This window comes from Erithacus rubecula (genome assembly GCF_903797595.1).
Source record: "Erithacus rubecula genome assembly, contig: scaffold_176_arrow_ctg1, whole genome shotgun sequence".
NCBI lineage: Eukaryota > Metazoa > Chordata > Aves > Passeriformes > Muscicapidae > Erithacus > Erithacus rubecula.
The window spans coordinates 40,290-66,916 of record NW_027636133.1 but is presented as its reverse complement, the minus strand read 5'-3'; the positions used below and the strand labels follow the sequence as shown (position 1 = coordinate 66,916).

Genomic DNA, 26,627 nt, shown 5'->3' with positions numbered 1-26,627 from the left:
GGGGGAAACACCAGATTGAGGAGAAAATAAAGGGATGGGGGAAATTCTAACATAAGGTGGAAAACAGAAAAATGAGATGCAAAAACACTGGGGTGGAGAGGGAAAACACTGAGTTGAGTGGGGAAATCACTGGGAAAAGGTGGGGAAACACTGGAATGAGGCAACAGCTGCCAAAATGAGGTGGAAAAACAGCAATAAAAACTGAAAAAACTCTGGAATGAGGTGGAAAACCACCAGGACTAGATGGAAAACTCCAAGGTAAGGTGGAAAGGAAGGAATTCGTGGAGGATTCATAGATCAGGATAACGATCAGGAAAGATCCTTCAGGAAATCCCACCTGGGCACGACAGACTCAGGATTTGGGATAGGATGAGTTTCTTTCCAACAGGATCAGAGCAGGATAACCAGACCTAAATCCAAATTTCCCTACCCCAATTCACTCTCTCTGAGCTTTTCCTCAATCCTTCCAGCAGGGACGATGCAGAAAAATGGGCTGAAAAATAATGAAATGTGGGGAAAAATACGGGGATGTGGCAGCAAAATACTGTGATGAGGGGGAAAATATCTGGATGAGAGGAAAAGCATTGGAATAGCGAGGAAATCCTCAAAACCTGGCAGAAAATATTCAAAACCAGGGAAAAATCTCAGGGTGGGTGGGAAAAACATCAGGATGAGGTGGAAAAATGACAAAACCAGGCAGTGTGGAGACTGAGACTGATGCAGTTTGATGCAGTTTAATAACCAAGCTCCTGGCAAGAGCTAACAGAGCTTTGAAAATTACAAGATGATCCGGTCAAGACTGGTGACAGGAAAGAGAATTTAACTAAATAGAAATGTAAGGAAATTTAAAGTTAATCTTGTGAATAATGAAATGTGAAGTTTACCCAATAAATGTATTAAAAAATTACTGACTTTCCTGAAAATGGTGTATGTCCATATGTAGCTCACAGTAAAATTGGGATTCTGAGCACAAGTCAGTAGTCCCTGTGTGTGTCTAAATTGGCAGTAGAAAAGCACCAAAATGAAAGGAAAAATCCACAGTATGAGGCAGAAAACACGCAGATTTCAGGAAAGAGGTGGCAGCACTTTTTCCCAGTGGAGGCTCAAGCTTTTCCTAAATCATAAGGAGAAGTAGTCTGGGACTTCGTGGCTGTCGGGATCGTCAGTCCAGACGAGGTCGGTTCTCCCGGAATTTGCCAGCAGCTGGGAAATCTCCGCCTCGGCTGCCGACAAAAGCTCCTCATCCACATGCTCATCAAAGAAATCCGAATCGAATTCTGACGGGTCCAACGTGTGGCAATCCAGGGGGGTGGGATACACGACCAGCTGGAGATCCGGCAGCTCCAAGGTTTTCTGGAGCAGATCCTTGATTGCAGCCTTGGACAGGGGATTGTGGTAGAGTCCCAGGAAGCGCAGGCGGGAGCAGCGCAGGAGCGTCGGGAGCAGCACGGCCAGGTGGGAATCGGCCACGTGGCAATACCCGAGATCCAGCTGCAGCAGCGAGGCCGAGGTTTTCTCCAGGAGCAGCTGGAGCGGCTCCAGGAGGCCTTGGGAGATGTTGTTGCCACTCAGATCCAACCTTTTGAGGGCCGGAGCGTGGATGCTTTGGGAGAGGAAGGTGAGGTCAGCAGGAAAGAGGGAGCAGAAATCCAATTCCAAGCTTTCCAACGGAGCCTGCAGGTCACTGGCGGGAGGGAAAAGGGAGAGGTGAGGCCCAAGGGAGGATTGATGGCTGCTGGGAATGTCGAGATTCCTAGGGAAAATCCCGGGAATGAGAGCTGGGATTGCATCCCTGGAGTCACTGCATTGTTGGATGGATGAGGTTTGGAAAGACCCCCAAGAACACTGAGTTTGACCCCTGAGAATCCTGGGATTTTGGACAAATGGGGTCATGGAATCATGAAGTAATGGCCTCACTGAGGTTGGGCAAAATCTCCAAGATTTGAGAATCCTGGGATTATGGGATCATGGAGTTTGGGAATTGTGGAATTATGGAGTTATGGGATCTTGGGATCACAGCATTTTGGAATTATGTGACCATGGAGTTATCGGGTCACAGAGCCATTAACATTGGAAAAGGCTTCAGGATCATCAAGGCCAACCTTTGGGAATCCTGGAATCAAATGTGGCAGTCCAGGGTGTTCCCCTGACTTCCCTGGGTGTCTCAAAACCCCCCTGGCGAGGGTCTCAAAACCCCTGAGTGAGACCCAGGTGTCTCAGGCGCTGAATTCAAATCCTTGAGGGAAATTACCAACACAGAGGGAAGAGGTGCAAGCCACAAAAATTAGTAAAGTGCAAATTAGACTGTTTGAATGTAGATAAGTAGACTTTTGGGGATGCTTGTGATAAGGGACACATGGCCAGATGAAGAATTTGGGGGGTGGATACCTCTTCCTCCTTCTTCTCCGTGTCATCCATGCTGGGTGACATGCTGACACTTTCAGATTGGATGGGGACAAAGCTGGACAGTTTAACAAAGTTGTATTGTAGTGGAAAATAGTTGTAAATACCTAGTACGTAATTTAGACTATAAAAGAGAAGTCCTGCCTCTGCCAGGTAGATTCTGCCCTGGACGTCTAGCTAGACAGACCGTGTTAGCTGGACAAAGCATTCCTGAGATAAGAAACAATAAACAACCATGAAAACCTCTAAGAACAGCCTCCTGCAGCCTCTCATCGGCGGGCATCGGGAAGAACTGGGTTCCAGACCAGCTTTATGTCCTCCTGATGGGATCTCAACTCTAAAGAGACACCTCGGGCAGTGACATCAAGGATTTATGGGATCATGGAATCATAGAGTTCTGGTCAATTGGGATAATGGAATTATGAGAACCAGGGATGACTAAGGTTGGAAAATATGTCAGGGACCATCGAGCCCAAATTTTGGGAATTCTGCAATCAAGGATTTGGATACTGGAATCATGGCACTGTTACGATTATGAAATCCTGGAATCATGGGGTCACTAAGATGGGAGAAGATATCCAAGATCCTGAAGTTCAGCCTTTGGGAATCCTGGAATCACGAAATTCTGGGAACCATGGATTTTCGGGTCAATGGAGTCACAAACTGTTGGGGTAACAGAATCATGGGAACATCAGGATAATTAAATCCTGGTGTCACAGGATCACTCAGCTTGGAAATGACCCCTCAGATCCTTGAGCCCAACCCTTGGGAATCCCCCCAGAGTAAAGAAGGCGCCACTCCATGGGGAACTCACCAGAGGATCTGGCTCAGATTCCCAGGTAGCCAGGCGGATCCCAGTTTGAGCTCCCGGAGGCTGCGCAGCATTCCCAGCTGCCCGGCCACACAACGGATTTTCATGGCCGATTCAGGTGTTGGGTGCTGCCCGTCCAAGGAGATGTGCCGGAGCTTGAGGCTGCGCAGCTCCGGGAAGCGCGTGAGGTGCGGCAGGATGGCCAAGAGCCTGGTCAATCCCAAAGTGCACAGTTCCACCCTCCGCAGACAGGATGGATCCAGAGACTCCAACAAAGGCACAATCTCGTGTGCCGAGATGTATTCAGCTTTGAATTCACGGCACTTGAGGCGCAGCAGGCCGGCGGCTCCGATCTGGAGCGCCTCACGAAGGATCTGATTGGACTCTTTATCGACAACCAGGTCAGCGTGGACATCCACGCCCGGGTGCTGTGGAGCAGCCTCGGCCGTGGTGGCTCCAGAGCATCCTTTGTGCTGTTCGGATCTGCGCCTCTGGAATTGCTGCTGGTACCTGGACACCTCCACACAAGCCTCGGCCAAACCCTTGGTTCTGGACCAGGAGGTCCACCCGTTAGGAGTGCGGTTGGACACGGAATCATAGAGTCCGGTCATATCCAGCACACGCAGCTGGAACCCACTGGAAAAAAATAGGAAGAAACCTTCAAAATACCTGGAGATATTGGAGGCTGTGGCCATGCTGGAATTCCCAAAACCCACCTGGATTGGCGGCCGGGCTCTTCCAGCTGCTGTCGGAGCTGCGATACCACGCCCTGGATGATGGCCTGGTTACACTCGATGGCAGGACGATCCCAGTGCAGTTCCAGGTCTTTCACAAGCTGCTGGAAGTTGAGCTCAGGGAATGGCCAAGCAGCCACCAAATCCTGCAGGGCCAGGGCTCTTCCATCCTGGAATGCTGCTTTGAAAACTTCGGGATAGAGATCATCGGGAAGGGCAGGAAGAGGGTGCTGGGTGACGATACGACGGGCACAGAGTAAACGGAGAGAATCCATGGATTCTGGGGGGCTGTGGGAGATAGGAGAAATTGAGGTGACCCCTTAGACAGAGAAACTGAGAATTAAGAATCAAGCATCAGGAAATGTTTTGACTTAAAGGGCTTTGGAAAAAGTGTGTGTTTACTGTAATTTACAGTGCTGACAAGAACAGAAGCACAGCAAGGCTACAAGGTGAGGTCAAGAGCTGGAGTGCACAGACAGGATGCAAGGACAAAGGCACAACACTCTGAAACCAGGAAAACTGGTATCAAAGTCCAGAAGATGACCAAAGGATGAAAAAGAGAGCATGGTCAAGGAGGCAAAGTGAAAAGTTCATCTGAGAAGAGGAGTATTTATTTCATCCCAAAGATGCCCAGGTAAACACCAGAGCGACCAGAAAGGAACAATGCACAGCCGAAAAGAGGAGTGGAGCTAATTTTACTATGCAGCAGAGACAGGAAATGAATGTGTATTCGGTGTTTGTAGAGAATAAAAAGAGAGGCGCAGGTTGCCAAAGGTGTGCATGGTTTTGGAGGAGCGATCCCCCATGCACCTCAGCACTGAATAAATACATACTTACTCTTTTTACTTCTTTTGTGGGTTATAGAGAGTTTTTCTGTGCTTCAGTCCTAGAATGACAAAGCACCACGGAGAATTCCAGAGAAATTCGGAATCCAGGGATATCCCGAAGAAAAGAGAAGCTGTGGGAGAAGGTGAGGGCGGTGTTGTGAGGGTACCCCCAGCGATGCTCCCTAAAAAGAGGGTCCCCACTCCTCCAGGGCCACCCCAAAATCCCCCAAGGATTCCAAACCCCTCTTAGAAGCTCGAAATTCCCCCAGGCATCCCAATATTATCCCAAAGTCCCCTCAGGGATCCCCAAAACCGGCCCTGCCCCTTCCCCCAAACATGGCGCCCCCCACTCACCGCCCGCAGCCCCAAATGGCGCCCGTACGGAACCTTCACTTTCGTTTTTGCTTTTTGTCGCAACTAATTATTGAACGAGTCACACCCTGGAGGCGAATTAATTGGATAATTGTCTCCCCCGGAGTGGCAGGCACTTTGATTTCCGCCATTCCATTGGTTCATTTCTCTGTCAATCACCAGTCCCTGCTTTCCTATTGGTTGGCGCTGGGCGGGTGCGAGAGTTTCGCTCTGAGGTGACTCTGCGGTCCCCGCCGAGTCTCCCTCCATGTCGATCCCGATCCCTCATCCCTGATCCCGATCCCTGATCCCCGATCCCGGTTCCCGCGGCCATGGAGCGGCAGCAGGAGCTGAAGGTGCTGCTGAAGCGCTGGGAGGGAGAGTCCAAAAGTTCGGGAAAAGCGCAGGCGGCCAAAATTTGGGAACGGGGACACGGATCAGGGGTTGGGGACACGGAGGGACAGGACGGGACACGAGGGAACATTCCCAGAGAATACAGGGGGACAGGAGGGGACCTGGAGCCCTGGGGGACACTCCCGACGGTCCCTGGGTGGCAGAAGGTGAAAGGAGGGGACACGGGGGGACCTGGGATGACAGGAGGGGACGGCAGGGGACATTCCCAGAGAACATGGGGGGACAGGAGGGGACATTCCTTGTGATCCCCGGGGACAGGAGGTGACAGGGGTTGACAGGAGGGGACAATCCCGGGGATCCCTGGGGGACAGGAGAGGACAGGGGGTGACAGCAGGACACAGCAGTGGCAGCAGGACACAGCAGTGACAGCAGGACACAGCAGTGGCAGCAGCGACACTGGCGGTACCTGTCGCAGCACGGGCAGCGGCTCCCGGCCCATGGCCTGAGCGTCGGCACCGCTGCACTCCAGGGGTGGCACGAACGGCGACACCGGGGGTGACACCGAGGGTGACACCGGGGGTGGCCCTGGTGGCCCCGAGGGTGGCCCTGTCGCTGTTCCCTCGGTCCCCGCTGTCCCCTCGGCCGCCATGGCAGGGACGGCGGCGGTGGCGAAGCGCCAGGGGGAGGTGACACGGCGGGGACGGGACAAAGGGGGCGAGAATTTGGGATGGGAAAGGGAAAATTGAGGGAGTCTGGGGGAATCTGGGGAAATCTGGGGAAAGGATTTGGGGTTGGGAAAAAAAAATGGAGGAATTGGGGGAAATTGGGGGAAATGTGGGGGAAATGGGGAGTGGGAATGAGGACCCTAAACTGGGAATGGGTTTGCTTTGTTTTAAATTCATATTTTTAAAACCAGCTTTTTGCCAATATTTATATAAATACAAAATGTATAACGCAAAATAACTTTTTATTGACTTAATTAATTAATTAATTCAATTTATCCAATAAACATATAATTAAAGCAGTTTCTCCTTGAGGCTCAGCTTAAACCCATCCCTTGACTCAGTTTCCCTGAGGAAACCCGCTGGGTGCAGCAGGAACTGGATCCCATCCCAATCCCATTAATCCCATTAATCCCATTAACTTCATTAATTCCATTAATCCCATTAATGCCATCAATCCCAATAATCCCATTAATCCCAATACAATCCCATTAATCCCAATCCCATTACAATCCCATTAATCATTGGGGACACTGTGGGGTGGCGGCTGACGGGGGGGGGGTTGGGATTTGGGGATTTTGGGATTTGGGGATTTTGGGACGTTGCCTGTTGGGATTTTGGGTGTTGACTCTTGGATTTTGAGATGTTGAATGTTGGAATATCAGGATTTGGGGTTTGGGGATGTTGGGATTTGGAGACTCCGGGGTTTTGGGGTGTTGGGGTATTGGGATTTTGGACAGCTGAGATTTTGGGATTTTTGGACATTGGGATCTTGGGATGTAGGGATTGTTGGGATTTTTGGTGTTGATTCTTGGATTTTGGGATGTTAAATGTCAGGATTTGGGGATGTTGGGAATTTTGAATTTGGGGTTGTGGGATGTTGGAATTTTGGGGTGCTGGGATGTCGGGATTTTGAGATTCCAGGATGTTGTGTATCAGAGTTGAGGGCTGGATTTGGGATGTTGGGACCCCAAAATTCCCAAGTGAATTCCTGAGGGTTAGAGGAGCTGGAATTCCCAAAGATTGGAGCTGGAATTCCCAAATATTGGAGGACCTGGAATTCCCAAGGATTTAAGATGGAATTCCCAAAATTTGGAGGAACTGGAATTCCCAAGGACTGGAGGAACTGGAATTCCCAAAGATTGGAGGAGCTGGAATTCCCAACGATTGGAGGAACTAGAATTCCCAAAGATTGGAGGAGCTGGAATTCCCAAGGGTTGGAGAAACTGGAATTCCCAAATACTGGAGGAGCTGGAATTGCCAAGGATTTAAGATGGAATTCCCAAGGATTGGAGAAACTGGAATTCTCAAATATTGGAGAAACTGGAATTCCCAAGGATTGGAAGAACAGGAATTCCCAAATATTGGAGGACCTGGAATTCCCAAGGATTTAAGATGGAATTCCCAAAATTTGGAGGAACTGGAATTCCCAAATATTGGAGAAGCTGGAATTCCCAAAATTTGGAAGAACAGGAATTCCCAAATATTGGAGGACCTGGAATTCCCAAGGATTGGAAGAGCTGGAATTCCCAAGGGTTGAAGAAACTGAAATTTCCAAAATTTGGAGGAGCTGGATTTCCCAAGGATTGGAGAAACTGAAATTCCCAAATACTGGAGGAGCTGGAATTCCCAAGGACTGGAGGAACAGGAATTCCAAAGGATTGGAGAAGCTGGAATTCCCAAATATTGGAGCAGCTGGAATTCCCAAGGATTGGAGATGGAATTCCCAAGGATAGGAGGAATTGGAATTCCTAAGGATTTAAGCTGGAATTCTCAAAATTTGGAGGAGCTGGAATTCCCAAATATTGAAAGATCTGTAATTCCCAAGGATTGGAGTTGGAATTCCCAAATATTGGAGGATCTGAAATTCCCAACGTGGAAAAACCCGCTGCAATTCCCCAACCCCAAAATCCCCCCAAATTCCCTCCTATCCCAAAAAACCAATTCCAGTCACTGCTGGTCACTGTTCTTTATTTGGGGACACCTCCCTGAGGATGGGGGGACCTGCCCCAGAATTCCCAAAAAATAAAAAGTGCTGGATGCCCCCGGAATGGGGAGGTGACGTTAATTAGCGCCGCGCCCTCGTTACGAGAATTCCTTGACGAACTTGGTGTAGAAGGTGCTGAGCTTTTCCAGGAGGATCTTCAGCTTCTCCGTGGGGGGCAGGATCGTCATCCTGGGCAGGAAAATATTCCCAAATATTCCCAGATATTCCCCCAAATATTCCCCCAAAAAAATTTAAAAATTCCCCCATTGAGAGAAGAAACCAATCCAGAAATCCCAAAAGTTGTGGGCAAGCAATGGGTGAGGATTTGGGGATTTGAAGGGATTTGGGAATTTGGGATGTGGGGGATTTGGGAATATGGGATGAGGGATTTGGGGACTTGGGATGGGGAAATCCCAAGAACAGGGAATTTGGGGCAGGAGATGCCAAGAACAATAAATTTGGGATGGGGAGCCCTAAAACAGAGAATTTGGGATGGGGGATCCCAGGAATTTGTGAATTTGGGGTGCGGAATCCCAAACCTGAGTAATTTGGGGTGGGGACAGGGAATTTGGGATGGGATCTCCCAAGAACAGGGAATTTGGGATGGGGAATGCTTGGAATGGGGTATTTGGGATGGGGGATTCCAAACCCAAGGAATTTGAGGTGGATGATCCCAAAACCAGGGAATTGGGGGTTGGAGATCCTGGGAATGGGGAATTTGGGATGGGTGTTCCCAGGAATTTGAGAATTTGGGGTGGGGGATCCCAAACCCAGGGAATTTGTGAATTTGGGATCCCAAACCCGGGGAATTTGTGGACTTGAGGTGGGTGATCCCAAGAATTTGTGACTTCGGGGTGGGGGATCCCAAAACCAGGAAATTTGGGGGTGAGGGACAACAAGAACAGGGAATTCAGGGTGGGGAGATCCCAAACCCAGGGAATTTGTGAATTTGGGATGGGTGATCCCAAGAATTTGTGGATTTGGATGGGGGGGTCCCAAACCCAGGGAATTTGTGGATTTGGGATCCCAATCCCAAGGAATTTGTGAATTTGGGGTGGGGGATGCCAAGAATTTGTGAATTTGGGGTGGGGGGTCCCAAACCCAGGGAATTTGCGGATTTGGGATCCCAAACCCGGGGAATTTGCAAATTTGGGATGGGTGATCCCAATAATTTGGGAATTTGGGGTGGGGGTCCCCGGACCCACCGGAAGTGGAAGGTGCCCTCCCTCTGGCCGAAGCCGCTGCCCGGCACCACGCAGATCCCCGTCTCCTCCAGCAGCCGCATGCAGAAGAACATGTCCGGGGCCTGCTTCTTCTCCTGGGATTTGGGATTGGGAACGGGGTCAGGAAAACGGGATCCAACCCCACAGCGGGGCGGGGGGTGGGCACACACACCCCACATGGGATCGACCTCAAAAAGTCACAGAATTCCTGGGATCGATCTCAAAAAGTCGCAGAATTACTGGGATCGATCCCAAAAAGTCGCAGAATTCCTGGGATTGATCTCAAAAAGTCACAGAATTCCTGGGATCGACTCCCAAAAAGTCACAGAATTCCTGGGATCGACCCCAAAAAGTCACAGAATTCCTGGGATCGATCTCAAAAAGTCACAGAATTCCTGGGATCGATCCCCAAAAGTCACAGAATTCCTGGGATTGATCTCAAAAAGTCACAGAATTCCTGGGATCGACCCCAAAAAGTGGCAGAATTCCTGGGATCAATCCCAAAAAGTCACAGAATTCCTGGGATCGACCCCAAAAAGTCACAGAATTCCTGAGATCGACTCCCAAAAAGTCACAGAATTCCTTGGATCCATCCCAAAAAGTCTCATGCTTACTGGGATTGATCCCAATGAATCCCAAAATTCTTGGGATTGATCCCAATGAGTCCCAAAATTCTTGGGATTGATCCCAACGAATCCCAAAATTCCTGGGATTGATCCCAACGAATCCCCAGATTCCTGGGATAGATCCCAATGAGTCCCAAAATTCCTGGGATTGATCCCAATGAATTGCAGATTTCCTGCGATTAATCCCAGAAAATCCCACAATTCCTGGGATTGATTCCAGTGAATCCCACAATTCCTGGGATTGATCACAATAAAACCCATTGTTCCTGGGATTGAGTCCAAAAAATCCCACAAATCCTGGGATCAATCCCAATGAATCCCACACAGATCAGGATTGATCCCACCCATCCCAGTTTAGATCTCATCCCTTCCCAGTTTGGATCCAGTGTTCCCAGTTTGCATCCCAGTGTTCCCAGTTTGTATCCCATCCATTCCCAGTTCAGATCCCGGTGTTTGCTCCGGTACCTTTGCTGCCGCCACGGTGTGGGGCGGGAGCTCGATGCTCCCAGTTTGTATCCCAGTGTTCCCAGTTCAGATCCCATCCATTCCAAGTTCAGATCCCAGTGTTCCCAGTTCAGATCCCATCCATTCCAAGTTCAGATCCCAGTGTTCCCAGTTCAGATCCCATCCATTCCCAGTTTGTATCCCAGTGTTCCCAGTTCGTATCCCATCCATTTCCAGTTCCAATCCTGGTGTTTGTTCCATACGTTTGTGGCCACCACGGTGCGGGGTGGGAGGTTGATGCTCCCAGTTTGTATTTCATCCATTCCCAGCTTGTATCCCAGTGTTCCCAGTTTGCATCCCAGTGTTCCCAGTCTGTATCCCAGTGTTCCCAGTTTGCATCCCAGTGTTCCCAGTTTGTATCCCATCCATTCCCAGTTCAGATCCCGGTGTTTGCTCCGTACCTTTGCTGCCGCCACGGCGTGGGGCGGGAGCTCGATGCTCCGAGTTTGTATTTCATCCATTCCCAGTTCAGATCCCATCCATTCCCTGTTAGGCTCCCATCCATTCCCAGTTTGCATCCCAGTGTTCCCAGTCTGTATCCCAGTGTTCCCAGTCTGTATCCCGGCGTTTGCTCCGTACCTTTGCGGCCGCCACGGCGCGGGGCGGGAGCTCGATGCGGGGGAAGGAGTACATGGCGCCCTGCACGGGGTTGCAGTGGATTCCCGGCGTCTGGTTGAAAATCTCCTGCGTCAGCCGCGCCTTCTCGGCCAGCGCGCCCAGCACCGCCTCCTTCTCCTGAAACAGGGTGGGAATCGTGTTCTAGGGCATCCCAGTTCATCCCAGTTCATCCCAGTTCATCCCAGCTCAGCCCAGTTCATCCCAGTTCATCCCAGTTCATCCCAATCCCATCCCATCTCACAGCGCGCCCAGCACCGCCTCCTTCTCCTGAAACAGGGTGGCAATTGTGTTCTAGGGCATCCCAGTTCATCCCAGTTCATCCCAGCTCAGCCCAGTTCAGCCCAGTTCATCCCAGTTCATCCCAGCTCAGCCCAGCTCAGCCCAGTTCATCCCAGTTCATCCTAGCTCAGCCCAGTTCATCCCAGCTCAGCCCAGTTCATCCCATCCCATCTCACAGCACGCCCAGCACCGCCTCCTTCTCCTGAAACAGGGACAGGAACTGTGTTCTAGGGCATCCCAGTTCATCCCAGTTCATCCCAGCTCAGCCCAGTTCATCCCAGTTCATCCCAGTTCATCCCAGTCCAGCTCTCGTAGGACGGCTCTCCGGGTTTGGGCAGGTCCATGACCATGGATCCCGTTATCCCATTGATCCCATTATCCCAATCCTATGGATCCCATTATCTCAATCCCATGGATCCCAGTCCCATTATCCCAATCCCATGGATCCCATTATCCCATGGATCCCACTGATCCCAGTCCCATGGATCCCAATTCCATTGATCCCAATCCCATGGATCCCAATCCCATGGATCCCAATCCCATTGATCCCAATCCCACGGATCCCAATCCCATGGATCCCACTCTGTACAGCCTGGAATCTCTCGTAGGACGGCTCTCTGGGTTTGGGCGGGTCCATGACCATGGATCCCATTATCCCATCAATCCCATTATCCCATGAATCCCAATCCAAATGGATCCCAATCCCATTGATCCCATTATCCCATGGATCCCAATCCCATGGATCCCACTCCATACAGCCTGGAATCGCTTATAGGACGGCTCTCCGGGTTTGGGCAGGTCCATGACCATGGATCCCGTTATCCCATTGATCCCATTATCCCAATCCCATGGATCCCATTATCTCAATCCCATGGATCCCAGTCCCATTAGCCCAATCCCATGGATCCCATTATCTCAATCCCATGGATCCCAGTCCCATTATCCCAATCCCATGGATCCCATTATCCCATGGATCCCACTGATCCCAATCCCATGGATCCCAGTTCCATTGATCCCAATCCCATGGATCCCAATCCCATGGATCCCAATTCCATTGATCCCAATCCCATGGATCCCAATCCCATGGATCCCAATCCCATTGATCCCAATCCCATGGATCCCAATCCCATGGATCCCACTCTGTACAGCCTGGAATCTCTCGTAGGACGGCTCTCTGGGTTTGGGCGGGTCCATGACCATGGATCCCATTATCCCATCAATCCCATTATCCCATGAATCCCAATCCCATGGATCCCAATCCCATGGATCCCAATCCCACTGATCCCAATCCCATTATCCCAATCCCACGGATCCCAATCCCATTATCCCAATCCCACGGATCCCAATCCCGCTCCGTACAGCCTGGAATCTCTCGTAGGACGGCTCTCCGGGTTTGGGCGGGTCCACCACCGTGTCCAGGATCATCTGTCCGAGCACGGGCGGGCACAGGCGCACCGACACCAGCTTGGAGAGCTGGGCCTGCACCTCGGGGTGCATGTTCACCACCTCCACGTAGCCGCCCCGCAGGCCGCACCTGCCGCACACCCGCAACGCGTCGGGAACGGCGCTCGGGAGGGAGCAGGGGTGGGGCTTGGGATGGGAGCAGGGGTGGGGCTTGGGATGGGATCCGTGGGTGGAAATCCATGGATGGAACTCTTGGATGGAGCCCATGGATGAGGGTTTGTGTTGGGAATCCATGGATGGAGAGGGAGCCATGGATGGGTTCATGGATGGGATCCATGGATGGGGTTTGGGATGGAATCCATGGATGGGAACCTATGGATGGGATCCATGACATTCATGACAATCCATGACAATCCACGTCCCCAGTCCATGACATCCATGACCCAATCCATGACATCCATGCCAATCCATGACATCCATGACCAATCCATGACACCCATGCCAATCCATGACACCCATGCCAATCCATGACATCCATGCCAATCCATGACATCCATGACCAATCCATGACACCCATGCCAATCCATGACATCCATGCCAATCCATGACATCCATGACCAATCCATGACACCCATGCCAATCCATGCCAATCCATAACCAATCCATGACATCCATGCCAATCCATGACATCCATGACCAATCCATGACACCCATGCCAATCCATGCCAATCCATAACCAATCCATGACACCCATGCCAATCCATGCCAATCCATAACCAATCCATGACATCCATGCCAATCCATGACCAATCCATGACATCCATGCCAATCCATGCCAATCCATAACCAATCCATGACATCCATGCCAATCCATGACCAATCCATGACATCCATGCCAATCCATGCCAATCCATAACCAATCCATGACATCCATGCCAATCCATGACATCCATGACATCCATGCCAATCCATGACATCCGTGACCCAATCCATGATATCCATGACATCCATGACATCCATGCCAATCCATGACATCCATGACCCAATCCATGACATCCATGCCAATCCATGCCAATCCATAACCAATCCATGACATCCATGCCAATCCATGACATCCATGACATCCATGCCAATCCATGACATCCGTGACCCAATCCATGATATCCATGACATCCATGACATCCATGACAATCCATGTCAATCCATCACCCCAATCCATGACATCCATGACATCCATGACCCAATCCATGACATCCATGACAATCCATGACATCCATGACAATCCATGACACTCATGACATCCATGACATCCGTGACAATCCACCACCACAATCCATGACCACAATCCATGACATCCATGACCCAATCCATGACATCCATGACAATCCATAACATCCATGACCCAATCCATGACATTCATGATAATCCATGACCCAATCCATGACATCCATGACAATCCATGACATTCATGACAATCCATGACCCAATCCATGACATCCATGACAATCCATGACATCCATGACAATCCATGACATCCATGACATCCATGACATCCATGACATCCATGACCTAACCCATGACATCCATGACCCAATCCATGACCAAATCCATGACATCCATGACCCAATCCATGACATCTCTGACAATCCATGACCCAATCCATGACAATGCATGACATCCATGACTCCAATCCCACCCTGGAACACCCGTGTGCTGGTGCCATCTCCATCTCTCCACTCTCCCCACTCCACCCTGACCTCCCGTGGGACCCAGGAGGTGCCAATCCTGGAATCCCCAGGAATCCCCAGGAATTCCCAGCACTCACTCTCCCATGAATCCCTTGGAGATGGAGTGGAACGAGGCCAGCTCCACCTCCTCAGCGTAGGGCGGCCCCATCTCCTTCAGCACCTTCTTGAATGAGTAGAAGGCCGAGCCCTCGGCGTAGACGTTGTCCTGGTACACCTGGGGGGGACATCCCGGGAATTCCAGCCTTTTTCTGGGAATGGGGGACACCCCCAGGTCACCTCCCACTCACCTCATCAGCCATGAGGAAAAGCTTCTCCTCGAAGGCGAACTTGATGACGGCCTCGATGCACTCGCGGCTCTGCACCTGGCCTGGGGACACCAGAGGGGACATGGGACACTGGAAATGGGGGAGGGGGTCCCAATCCAGTTTTGGGGTCCCAACTCTGGGGTCCCAATCCAGTCCTGGGGCTCCAGTCAAGTTTTGGGGTCGCAGTCCAGCCCAGAGGTCCCAGTCCAATTTTGGAGTCCCCATCCCAGTCTATGGATCCCAGCTCAGTTTTGGGGTCCCAGTCCAGTTTTGGGGTCCCCATCCCACCCCAGAATCCCATTCCAGGTCTTCTCCCATGGATTCTATCCCACTCCAGGTGCCACATCCCATGGATCCCACACCATCCCATGGATCCCATTTTAAGGATCCCATCCCATCCCATGAATCTCATCCCAGCCCACAGATCCCATCCCACAAATCCCATCCAACGGATCCCATCTCATCCTATTCCATGGGTCCCATTTCAAGGATCCCATCCCATCCCACCCCATGGATCCCATCCCATGGATCCCACCTCACAGATCCCATCCAATGAATCCCATGAATCCCACCCCATGGAATCCATCCCATCCCATCCCATGGATCCCACCCCATGGATCCCATCTCATCCCCTGGATCCCATCCCATGGATCTCATCCCATCCCCTGGATCCCATCCCCTGGATCCCATCCCACCCCATGGATCCCATCCCATCCCCTGGATCCCATCCCACCCCATGGATCCCATCCCATCCCCTGGATCCCATCCCACCCCATGGATCCCATCCCATCCCATGGATCCCATCCCATGGATCCCATCCCATCCCATGGATCCCATCTCACATCTCATCCCCTGGATCCCATCCCATGTATCCCATTCCATCCCCTGGATCCCATCCCATCCTCTGGATCCCATCCCATGGATCCCATCCCATCCCATCTCATAGACCCCACCCCATCAATCCCATCCCGTCCCATAGACCCCACCCACCCCGCACCCCCGTTCCGTTCCCCGTTCCCCATTCCCTGTTCCCGTTCCCCATTCCCCGTTCCCCGTTCCCCGTTCCCCGTCCCCGTTCCCGTTCCCCGTTCCCGTTCCCCGTTCCCTATTCCCCGTTCCCGTTCCCCATTCCCCGTTCCCCATTCCCCGTTCCCCATTCCCCGTTCCCCGTTCCCGTTCCCCGTTCCCGTTCCCCATTCCCTATTCCCCGTCCCCGTTCCCCATTCCCTGTTCCCGTTCCCCATTCCCCATTCCCCGTTCCCGTTCCCCGTTCCCCGTTCCCGTTCCCGCTCCCCATTCCCCGTTCCCCGTTCCCCGTTCCCGTTCCCCGTTCCCGTTCCCGTTCCCGGTACCGGTGGGGTTCCCGGGGTTGATGATGCAGAGCACGCGGGGGCAGCAGCGCTGGCGGGCCTCGGTCACCGCCCGGCGCAGCTCGGCCACGTCCAGCGCCCAGCAGCGCTCCTCGGCCAGGTAATAATTGACCTGCACGGCCTCCAGCTCGGCCAGCGCCGCCGAGTACAGCGGGTACTGCGGGATCGGGATCAGCACCCCCGTGCGCGACACGCCCGCGCCCGCCACCAGCAGCTTCAGCACGTTCTGGGGACAGAGCGGGACAGTCAGGGGACAGCGAGGGGACAGGGAAGGGACAGGATGGGATGGGGATCGGGATCAGCCTGAGCCGCCAGCAGCAGCTTCAGCACGTTCTGGGGACACAGGGGGGACAATCAGGGGACAGCGAGGGGACAGGGAAGGGACAGGATGGGATGGGGATCGGGATCAGCCTGAGCCGCCACCAGCAGCTTCAGCACGTTCTGGGGACACAGGGGGGACCAGGGAAGGGACAGGGAAGGGACAGCGCGGGGACGGGGAATCGGGATCAGCCTGAGCTTCAGCATGTTTTGGGGACAGAGAGGGACAGTGAGGGGACATCGTGGGGACAGTGAGGGGATCAGTCACTGGGGACAGTGAGGGGACAAGATGGGATGGGGATCAAGACATTGTGGGGACAGTGAAGGGACAGGATAGGCTGGACATCAGGAGATTGTGAGGACTATCATGGGGACAGTGAGGGGACAGTATGGGATGGGAATCAGGGACATCATGGGGACATCACGAGGACATCATGGGGATGATGAGGGGACAGGTTAGGGTGGGAATCAGGAGATTGTGGGGACATTGTGGGGACAGCGTGTGGGTGGGAATGGGGACAGGATGGGCACAAGGAGGGGACGGGATGCTGGGGGCACAGGGACATCTTGGGGACTCTATGAGGACACGGGGACATCACGGGGACATGGCTGGGGTGGGAATGAGGACACGACGGGGACATCACGGGGACATCAGGGGACATGCTGGGGACAGGGGACAGTGAGAACAATGCAGGCACAGCAACTTGGGGACAGCCCGGGGACAGCCAGACGGTGACGAGCGGACACAGGGACAGGGAGGGGACAACGCGGGGACAACGCGGGACAACGAGGGGACAACGAGGGGACAACCCAGCGCCACCATCACCACGGCAACCCCTCGGCCTTGGTGACAACGAAGGAGCTGGCACTGTCCCCAAACCGGAGCTGGCACTGTCCCCAAGGAGGGAGCTGGCACTGTCCCCAAACCGGAGCTGGCACTGTCCCCAAACCGGAGCTGGCACTGTCCCCAAGGAGAGAGCTGGCACTGTCCCCAAGGAGGGAGCTGGCACTGTCCCCAAACCGGAGCTGGCGCTGTCCCCAGCGAGCCGTGGGGACACCAAGGACACGCCACCTCCCCCGGGGACCGGCGCCAGCAGCACCACAAAGGTCCCTTTGTCACCGAGCACCGTGGGAACGGCCGGAAGGTGGCACCGCGCCCGGGATGGGGGTGGTGTCCCCGATGCCACCCGTGTCACCGGTGCCACCCGGTGTCGCCGTACCACGATGGCGTCGCTGGCGCCCGTGGACAGGAAGATGTCGTCGGCGCGGGAGGGGATGCCACCGTCGCGGCGCTCGATGTAGCGCGCCACGTTCTCCCGCACCCTCTGTATCCCGGGGCTGGCGCTGTAGGACCCTGAGGGGACAGCCGGGTGTCACCTCCAGGCCGGTGCCACCTCCCCCGGGTGTCGCCAGAGGTGACACCCACCCGCGCTCTGGCCGCCGCACGCCTCCAGCAGCCGCTGCGCTCGCTCCTTGGCGTCGCTGGGGACGGACGGGTCCTTCATGAGCTCCGGGCAGAGGCAGAGCGCGGTCACCTGCGGGGACAGGGCGGTGACAGGGAGGGGACAGCCCGGGGACAGCCCGGGGACAGCCCGGGGACAGCTGGGGTGGCCGTACCTGGCGCAGGAAGGTGATGGGCTGCTGGCCCATGGCGTGCGCGTCACCGATGTTGGCCTTGATCACCTCTTTGAAGGGTTTGGGGACACCCTGAAGGACAGAGGGGACAGCGGTGGGGATAGTGGGGACAGGGACAGGGTGGGGACAGCAATGGGGACAAGGGACACGGACAGCAATGGGGACAGGGTCAGGAATGAGGTGGGGACAGGGACAGAGAGTGGGAGAGGGACAAGCACAGGGATGGGGACAAAGGACAAGAATGGGGACAGGGGTGGGGACAAGAGATGGGGACAGGAATAGGGACAAGGACAGGGAAAGCAGGGACAGGGATAGGAACAAGGGACAGAGTTGGGGACAGGGATTGTGACAAAGGGAAAGCAAGGACAGGGACAGGAATAGGGACAAGGGGACAGGACAGGGACAGGGATGGGAATAGGGACAGGGACGGGGGACAAGGGACAGAAACTGGGATAAGGGCAGGGACAACGGATGGGGACAAGGACAAGGGGACAGGAATGAAGGAAGGGACAACGGATGGGGACAAGGAAAAGGGGACAGGGACACGGTGACAGCAAGAGGGGACAGGGTTGGGAATGGGAAGGGACAGGGATAAGAGAAAAGTGACAAGAATGGGGACAGGGACAGGGACAAGAGCAGGGACGGGGGGACAGGAACGGGGACAGGGACAGGGATAAGGGACAGCAAGGACAGGGATGGGGACAAAGGCACAGGGACAAGGGATGTGGACGGGGACAGTGACAGTGACACAGTGACAATGACAGTGACACAGAAACAGTGACAGTGACACAGAAACAGTGACAGTGACACAGTGACACAGTGACAGTGACAGTGACACAGTGACAGTGACAGTGACACAGTGACAGTGACAGGTGACAGTGACACAGTGACAGTGACACAGTGACAGTGACAATTAGGAGTCACGACCCACCCAGGGCCACCCCCGAGTGTCCCCTGAGTGCCACCAGCCAAGTGACGTCACGCCCGTGTCCCTTCCCTGGGGACATCGACAACACCTTGGGGACACTTTGGGACACTTTGGGGCCACTTGGGGACACTTTGGGGCCACCTGGCACGGTGACAGCGCTGTCCCCACCCCCACAGCGCCACCGCCCGCCGGACTTTGGCCACCTCGGGCGCACTTTGGCCACCGCGGGTGGCACCGCCCCCAGCGTGTCCCCTGTGTCACCCTGTGTCACCCCTGTGCCACCCCTGCCACCACCGCGTGTCCCCAAACCCCTCTTCCTTGGTTTGGGTGAAAAAATTCCCTTTTTTAGGGTAAAATCCGTTTTTAGGGGAAAAATCGCTTTTTTGGGGAGGGTAAAATCCATTTTTGGGGGAGCAAAATCAATTTTTGGAGGGTAATATTCCATTTTGTGGAAAAAAATCCCGTTTTGGGGCACAAAATCAATTTTGGCGGGGGGAAATCTCCTTTTTTGGGATAAAACTCCTTTTTTGGAGATAAAACCCCTTTTTGGGGGAAGAAACATTTTTTGGGAAAATGAAATCCAGTTTGGGGGGTAAAAACCTTTTAGGGATAAATTCTCTTTTATGGGGGATTTTTTTTTTTAAAAAATAAAACCTCTTTTTGGGGTAAAAAACCCCAATTTTGGGGGAAAATCCCTTTTTTAGGTAAAACTCCTTTTTAGGGAATAAAAACTATTTTGGGGGGAGGTAAAATTCTTTTTTTTGGGGAAAAAAATCTCTTTTTCTGGGGTAAAATCCCTTTTATTGAGGAAAAAATCGGGTTTTTTGGGAAAAATTTTTTTTTTTTTTGTCATCCCGATTTTGGGGGGGTTATCCCGATTTTGGGGGCGGTTTCCCCGATTTTGGGAAATTCTCCCAATTTTTAGGGGATTATCCAGATTTTGGGGGGGATTATCCCGATTTTGGGGGTGGTTGTCCCGATTTTTGGGGGAGTTATCCCGATCTTAGGAGGATTATCCCGATTTTGAGTGGGTTTATCCCGATTTTTGGGGTTTTATCCCGATTTTAGGGGATTATCCTGATTTTGATGTTGATATCCCGTTTTTTGGGTGATTATCCCGATTTTGGGTGAATTATCCCGGTTTGGGGGTGATTTATCCCAATTTTGAGGGGTTTTATCCCGATTTTGAGGGGTATTCCCCCGATTTTGGGGGAGTTATCCCGATTTTTGGGAGTTTATCCCGGTTTTGGGAGGTTTATCCTGGTATTGGGGGGATTATCCCCATTTGGGGGGGGGGGGGGGTTATCCCGATTTTGAGGAATTTCCCCGATTTTGTGGAAGGTTTTCCCGATTTTTGGGAGGATTATCCCGGTTTTGGGAGGATTATCCCGATTTTCGGGGGTTTATCCCGGTTTTGGGGGGTTTATCCCGGTTTTGGGGGGTTTATCCCGATTTTCGGGGGCTTATCCCGGTTTTGGGGGGCTTATCCCGGTTTTGGGGGGTTTATCCCGGTTTTGGGGAGTTTATCCCGGTTCTAGAGGTTTTATCCCGATTCCCGGCTGTTATTCCCAGTTTAGGATCACATTTCCCGGTTCAGGGTCGGATTATCCCAGTCCGGGACAGTTTGTCCCCGTTCGGGGGTTGCTTTTCCAGGTCCGGGACAAGTTGTCCCGGTTTTCGGGGGCTGTTCCCGGTTCGGGATCGCGTTTCCCGGTTCAGGGTCGGATTATCCCAGTCCGGGACAAGCTGTCCCAGTTCCCGGGTGTTTTTCCCAGTTCAGGGTCACGTTCTCCCGCTCCAGGACAAGTTTTCCCGGTTCCCGGGTGTTATTCCCGCTTCGGGATCGCGTTTCCCGGTTCAGGACAAGTTGTCCCGGTTTTGGGGGGCTGTTCCCAGTTCGGGATCGCTTTTCCCGGTTCGGGATCGCGTTTCCCGGTTCGGGATCGCGTTTCCCGGTTCACACCCGGGTTCTCCCAGTCCGGGACTGAGTGTCCCGGTTCCCGGGGGCTGTTCCCGCTTCGGGATCGTATTTCCCGGTCCAGGACCGGTTTTCCCAGTCCGGGACAACTTGTCCCGGTTTTCGGGGGCTGTTCCCGGTTCGGGATCACTGTTCCCGCTTCAGGGTCGGATTATCCCAGTCCGGGACAAGTTGTCCCAGTTCCCGGGGCTGTTCCCGGTTCGGGATCGTATTTCCCGGTCCGGGACAAGTTGTCCCGGTTGCCGGGTGTTATTCCCCGTTCGGGATCGCGTTTCCCGGTTCACACCCGAGTTCTCCCAGTCCGAGACAACTTGTCCCGGTTCTCGGGGGCTGTTCCCGGTTTGGGATCGCGTTTCCCGCTCCGGGACGACTTGTCCCGGTTCCCGGGGGCTGTTCCCTGTTCCCGCAGACTATTCCCGGTTCGGGAAAAGTTGTCCCTATTTTGGGGGGCTGTTCCCAGTTCAGGGCGGGTTTTCCCAGTCCGGGACAACTTGTCCCGGTTCCCGGGTGCTGTTCCCAGCTCGGGATCGCATTTCTCAGTCCGGGACAACTTGTCCCCGTTTTCGGGGGCTGTTCCCGGTTCGGGATCGCGTTTCTCAGTCCGGGACAACTTGTCCCGGTTCCCGGGTGTTATTCCCGGTTCTCGGGTGCTGTTCCCGGTTCCCGCGGACTATTCCCGGTTCGGGATCTCTTTTCCCACTTCACCCCCGCCTTCTCCCGGTCCGGTCCGTGCTGTTCCCGCTCCCCTGCGCCGCTTTTCCCCGGGGTTCCCCCGCTCCGCTATCATCATTACCGTTATTAATTATAATTTTGGGGGTGTTTGCCGGTACCTTTCGCAGCTCCTGCTCGATCTCCAGGGCCCGGGTGACGATGGGGCCGCGCACCGCGTACTCCACGCGGCGGATGGCGGGGTTCATGGTGTCGGAGGTCAGCACCCGGCCCCGCCGGGCGCCCCCGGCCGCCGCCGCCGCCGCCGCCGCCGCCGCCATCGCCAGGAGCCTGCGGGGCCGCAGCGCCCTCAGCGCCCGCATCGCGACAGCGCCGCTATCGCGACAGCGCCGGCACCACCCCCCCCACCCCCCAACACTCCTTCACCCCAGGAAAAATAGGAGTGATGAGAAGAATAAACCCGGAGAAATCCAAAGAGTTGTTCTCACACCCAACACGCAAAAGTTCGGAGGGAGAGGAGCGGCGGATCCGCGAGGGGTAACGGGCAACGGGCAACGGGCAACCGGGGGGGGCGAGCGGCAACGGGCAGAGGGCAACGGGCACGGGGGGGAGGGGACAGGGACAACGGGCACCGGGGGCAAAAAGCACCCGGGACAGTGGGGACAGGGACAGGGGTGACAGCGGGGGCAAAAAGCACCCGGGACAGTGGGGACAGGGACAGGGGTGGCACCGGGGGCAAAAAGCACCCGGGACAGCGGGGACAGGGACAGGGGTGGCAGCGGGACGTGGAGGGGGGACAAAAGGCACCCGGGATGGGACATCGGGGATAACGGGGACAGGGAAAGGGGTGACATCGGGACATTGGGTGTTGTGGTGGCACCGGGAAAGGGAGGGACAAATCACACCGGGGATGGGACACGCGGGATGGGCAGGTGGCAGCGGGGACAGTGAGAGGGGTGGCATGGGGACACTGGGAAAGGGGTGGCACCGGGACGGGGTGAGAAAAGGCAGCGGGGAGGGGACAGCGGGGACAATGGGGACAGGGAAAAGGAAAGGGGTGGCACCGGCAGCAAAAAGCACCGAGGGCAAAAGGCACTGGGGACAGCGGGGTCAGGGACAGGGGTGGCACCGGGGACAAAAGGCACCGGGGGTGTGACACCGAGAATGGGACACGGGGGATGGGCAGGTGGCAGCGGGGACAGTGGGGACACTGGGAAAGGGGTGGCACCGGGAATGAGACACCAGGAATGGGATGGGACACCGCGAATAGGGGGGACAAACGACACTGGGGATGGGACAGCGGGGGTCGGGACACTGGGGACAGCGGGGACAGGGAAAGAGGTGGCACCGGGACACTGGGAAAGGGGTGGCACCGGGGATGGGACAGCGGGGACAGCGGGGACAGGGAAAGGGGTGGCACCGGGACACTAGGAAAGGGGTGGCACCGGGGATGGGACAGCGGGGACAGCGGGGACAGGGAAAAGGGTGGCACGGGGAAAGGCGGGGGCAAAGCACACCAGGAATGGGACACTGGGGATGGGACACCGGGGATGGGCAGATGGCACCGGGGACAGGGAAAGGAGTGGCACCGGGACAGGGACGCAGGGAATGGGGGTGACACCAGGGACAGGGACAAACCGGGATCGGCCACTGGCACCGGCACTGGGGAGCGGTGACAACTGGCACTGGGAAAGGCGGTGACACCGGGACAGGGGACACCGGGACAGGGAACACCGGGAATGGGGGGTGACACGAGGGACAAGGGGACACTGAGAATGGGGGTGGCACCGGGGACAGGGGACACCGGGAATGGGGACACCGGGAATGGGGGTGACACCAGGGACAAGGGACACCGGGAATGGGGACACCGGGAATGGGGGTGACACCGGGAATGGGGGTGACACCGGGGACAGGGGACACCGGGACAGGGGACACCGGGAATGGGGACACCGGGGACAAGGGACACCGGGCACGAGGGTGGCACCGGGCAATGGCGGGGGGGTCGTTGGGGACAACGGGCACCGGCGACAACGGGCACCGGGCAGGGGGTGGCACCGGGGCCGTGTCACCCCTCGAGTGACAGGCGACACTGGGGGGAGAGGGACAGGGGGATGCGGGAATTGGGGACCACAGACCCACCCCCCAAAATATCCCCAAATGTCCCAAAATGTCCCAAAATGTCCCCAATTCCCCGCTCACATGGCGCCCCCAGCGGCGCCAACCGCCACGCCCGCGCTGGCCACGCCCCCGAGCTGCCAATCATTGTAGAGGCCACACCCACTCGGCGCTGATTGGCTGTGGGCAGAGGGGGCGTGACCGGAAGAATCCAAATGGGCCCGGGGGGGGGAGCTCGGTGTGGGACACCCCCCCCAATATTGGGGTGACGATGGATTCTCCCATTTAGGGACGGAATTGGGGGGCCCCAAAAATCCCCAAAACTCGTTTGGGGACCCCAAAAATCCACAACGCTCATTTAGGGACCCCAAATATCCCCCCCAAAATCCACAAACCGCATTTGGGGACCCCAGAAATCCCCAGCCCTAATTTAAGGACCCCCCCAAATTTTCCTCATTTAGGATCCTCTAAATTCCTTTTAGGATCTCCCAAATCCCATTTCCCCCTAAATTAACCTTATAAGATCCCCCAAATCCAATTTAGGATTTCCCAAATTCCATTTTCCGCCTAAATTCCCCATTTATGATTCCTCAAATTCCATTTCCCCCTTTTAGGATCCCCTAAATTTCCCCTTTTAGGAACCCCCAAATCCCATTTTAGGATCCCCTAAATCCCATTTATCCCCTAAATTCCCCATTTAGGATCCCCTAAATCCCATTTAGGATTTCCCAAATCCCATTTCCCCCCTTTTAGGATCCCCAAAATCCCATTTTTCCCTTTTGGATTCAATAAATTCCCCTTATAGGATCCCCTAAATCAAATCTAGGATTTCCCAAATCCCATTTTCCCCCCTTTTAGGATCCCCCAAATCCCATTTCTCCCATTTAAGATCCCCCAAATCCCATTTGAGATCCCCCAAATCCCATTTGAGATCCCCCAAATCCCTATTCCCCCTAAATTCCCCTTTTGGGACCCCCCCAAATCCCACTTAGGATCTCCCAAATTCCCCTTCTAAGATCTCCCAAATCCCTTTTAGGATCCCCCAAATCCCAATTCCCCCTTTTAGGATCCCCCAAATCCCAAGTTCCCCCTTTTAGGATCCCCCAAATCTCATTTAGGATCCCTGAAATTCTAAATTTCCCCATTTAGGATCCCCCAAATCCCATTTAGGATCCCCCAAATCCCTTTTAGGATCCCCCAAATCCCAAATTCCCCATTTAGGATCCCCCAAATCCCTTTTAGGATCCCCCAAATCCCAAATTCCCCATTTAGGATCCCCCAAATCCCAATTTCCCCCTTTTAGGATCCCCTAAATCCCATTTAGGATCCCCTAAATCCTATTTAGGATTCCCCAAATCCCATTTAGGATCCCCCAAATCTCATTTAGGATCCCCCAAATTCCAAATTCCCCAATTTAGGATCCCCCAAACCCCACTTAGGATTCCCCAAATCCCATTTAGGATCCCCCAAATCCCAAATTCCCGCATTTAGGATCCCCTAAATCCCATTTCGGATCCCCCAAATCCCAATTTCCCCCTTTTAGGATCCCCCAAATCCCAATTTCCCCTTTTAGGATCCCCCAAATCCCTTTTAGGATCCCCCAAATCCCAATTCCCCCTTTTAGGATCCCCCAAATCCCAATTTCCCCCTTTTAGGATTCCCTAAATCCCATTTAGGATTCCCCAAATCCCAAATTCCCCTTTTAGGATCCCCCAAATCCTCCCCCACCCCCTTCCCGCCCTCGGGGATTTTTTAGGACCGCCCCCCTCTCCCTTATCACCCCCTTCCAGCACCCCAAAAAAAACCCCAAAAAAACCCCAAAACCAGCCCCGCCCCTTCCCCCTCCCCCTCCCGGGGCCCCTTTTGGGGTTTTTTTGGGGTTTTTTTTGGGGTCGCCCTGAACGGGCTCTGACCTTCGCCTGCAGCTGCCGCGGGACCCGAAATAGAAACGGGATTGGGGGCGGGGAGGGTTTGGGATTTTGGGGGGCCCCGCCCCCATAAAGGGCCACCCCAAAAAATGAAAAAATTTTAAAAGTTTTGGGGTGGGGCGGGGCTTGGGGTGGGGTGGGGGTTTGGGATTTTTTGGGGGGTTTTAAAGGTCCCAGTTTGGGGTTTTGGGGGTTCCAAAATGTTCCATGTGGGGTTTGGGGGTCCTGAAATCCCAAATGTGAATTTAGGGGATCCCCAAAATTTCCCTGTGTGGATTTGGGGTCCTAAAACCCCAAATATGAATTTGGGGTCCCCAAAATTTCTTAATAGGATTTTGGGGGTTCTGGAGACCCCATTTAAAATTTGGGGGATCTCAAAACCCCAAATCTGGATTTAGGGGGAATTTGGGAATTTGTGAACTTGGGGGATCCCCAAAATTTCCCTGAGTGGATTTGGGGGTCCTAAAACCCCAAATATGAATTTAGGGGTACCCAAAATCCCAAATGTGAATTTGGGGGGCCCTAAAACGTTCCTGGGGGATTTGGGGGATCCCCAAAACCCCAGATGTGGATTTAGGGGAACCCCAAAATTTCCCTGTGAGATTTTGGGATCTCAAAACCCCAAATTAAAATTTGGGGTCCCCAAAAGTTCTCAATGGGATTTTGGGAGTCCTGGAAACCCCAATTAAAATTTGGGGGATCCCAAATACGAATTTAGGGGTTCCCAAAACCCCAAATGTGAATTTGGGGGATCCCCAAAATTTCCCTGTGTGGATTTGGGGTCCTAAAA

At 54.1% G+C, this 26,627-nt stretch overlaps 2 protein-coding genes across 5 annotated transcripts; both read right to left on the bottom strand.

Moving 5' to 3' along the window:
- Positions 1-1,112: 1,112 nt before the first annotated feature.
- Positions 1,113-3,924, bottom strand: LOC306815626 (leucine-rich repeat-containing protein 14-like). Its single transcript, XM_079332197.1, has 2 exons — positions 3,218-3,924; positions 1,113-1,684 (listed from the first exon to the last, which is right to left on the bottom strand). The coding sequence occupies exons 1-2, from the start codon at positions 3,907-3,909 to the stop codon at positions 1,120-1,122; spliced, it is 1,257 nt and encodes a 418-aa protein (XP_079188323.1). The 5' UTR covers positions 3,910-3,924; the 3' UTR covers positions 1,113-1,119.
- Positions 3,925-8,152: 4,228 nt separating this feature from the next.
- GPT (glutamic--pyruvic transaminase) lies at positions 8,153-25,878 on the bottom strand. Of its 4 annotated transcripts, none has more exons than XM_079332211.1 (12): positions 25,823-25,878; positions 21,956-22,124; positions 18,202-18,291; positions 18,011-18,119; positions 17,805-17,938; positions 16,249-16,492; positions 14,879-14,958; positions 14,669-14,805; positions 12,799-12,973; positions 11,122-11,277; positions 9,395-9,507; positions 8,153-8,378 (listed from the first exon to the last, which is right to left on the bottom strand). In XM_079332211.1, the coding sequence occupies exons 2-12, from the start codon at positions 22,112-22,114 to the stop codon at positions 8,288-8,290; spliced, it is 1,488 nt and encodes a 495-aa protein (XP_079188337.1). In that variant the 5' UTR covers positions 22,115-22,124; positions 25,823-25,878; the 3' UTR covers positions 8,153-8,287. The 4 variants fall into 4 exon arrangements, with proteins under 4 accessions (XP_079188337.1, XP_079188336.1, XP_079188338.1 ...); XM_079332210.1 differs by lacking the exon at positions 25,823-25,878 and adding an exon at positions 23,994-24,016; XM_079332212.1 differs by lacking the exon at positions 25,823-25,878 and adding an exon at positions 22,285-22,308.
- Positions 25,879-26,627: the final 749 nt, after the last annotated feature.

Excerpts from the sequence above, each read along its gene's own strand:
- LOC306815626 (XM_079332197.1), bottom strand. The coding sequence starts at position 3,909 with ATGGCCACAGCCTCCAATATCTCCAGGTATTTTGAAGGTTTCTTCCTA. Across the intron at positions 1,685-3,217 it reads AATCTGAGCCAGATCCTCTG|TGACCTGCAGGCTCCGTTGG; the intron begins GTGAGTTCCCCA and ends CCCTCCCGCCAG.
- GPT (XM_079332210.1), bottom strand. Across the intron at positions 11,278-12,798 it reads CCTACGAGAGATTCCAGGCT|GAGAAGGAGGCGGTGCTGGG; the intron begins GTACGGAGCGGG and ends ACCCTGTTTCAG. Across the intron at positions 9,508-11,121 it reads GCGCCGTGGCGGCCGCAAAG|GAGAAGAAGCAGGCCCCGGA; the intron begins GTACGGAGCAAA and ends CCCAAATCCCAG.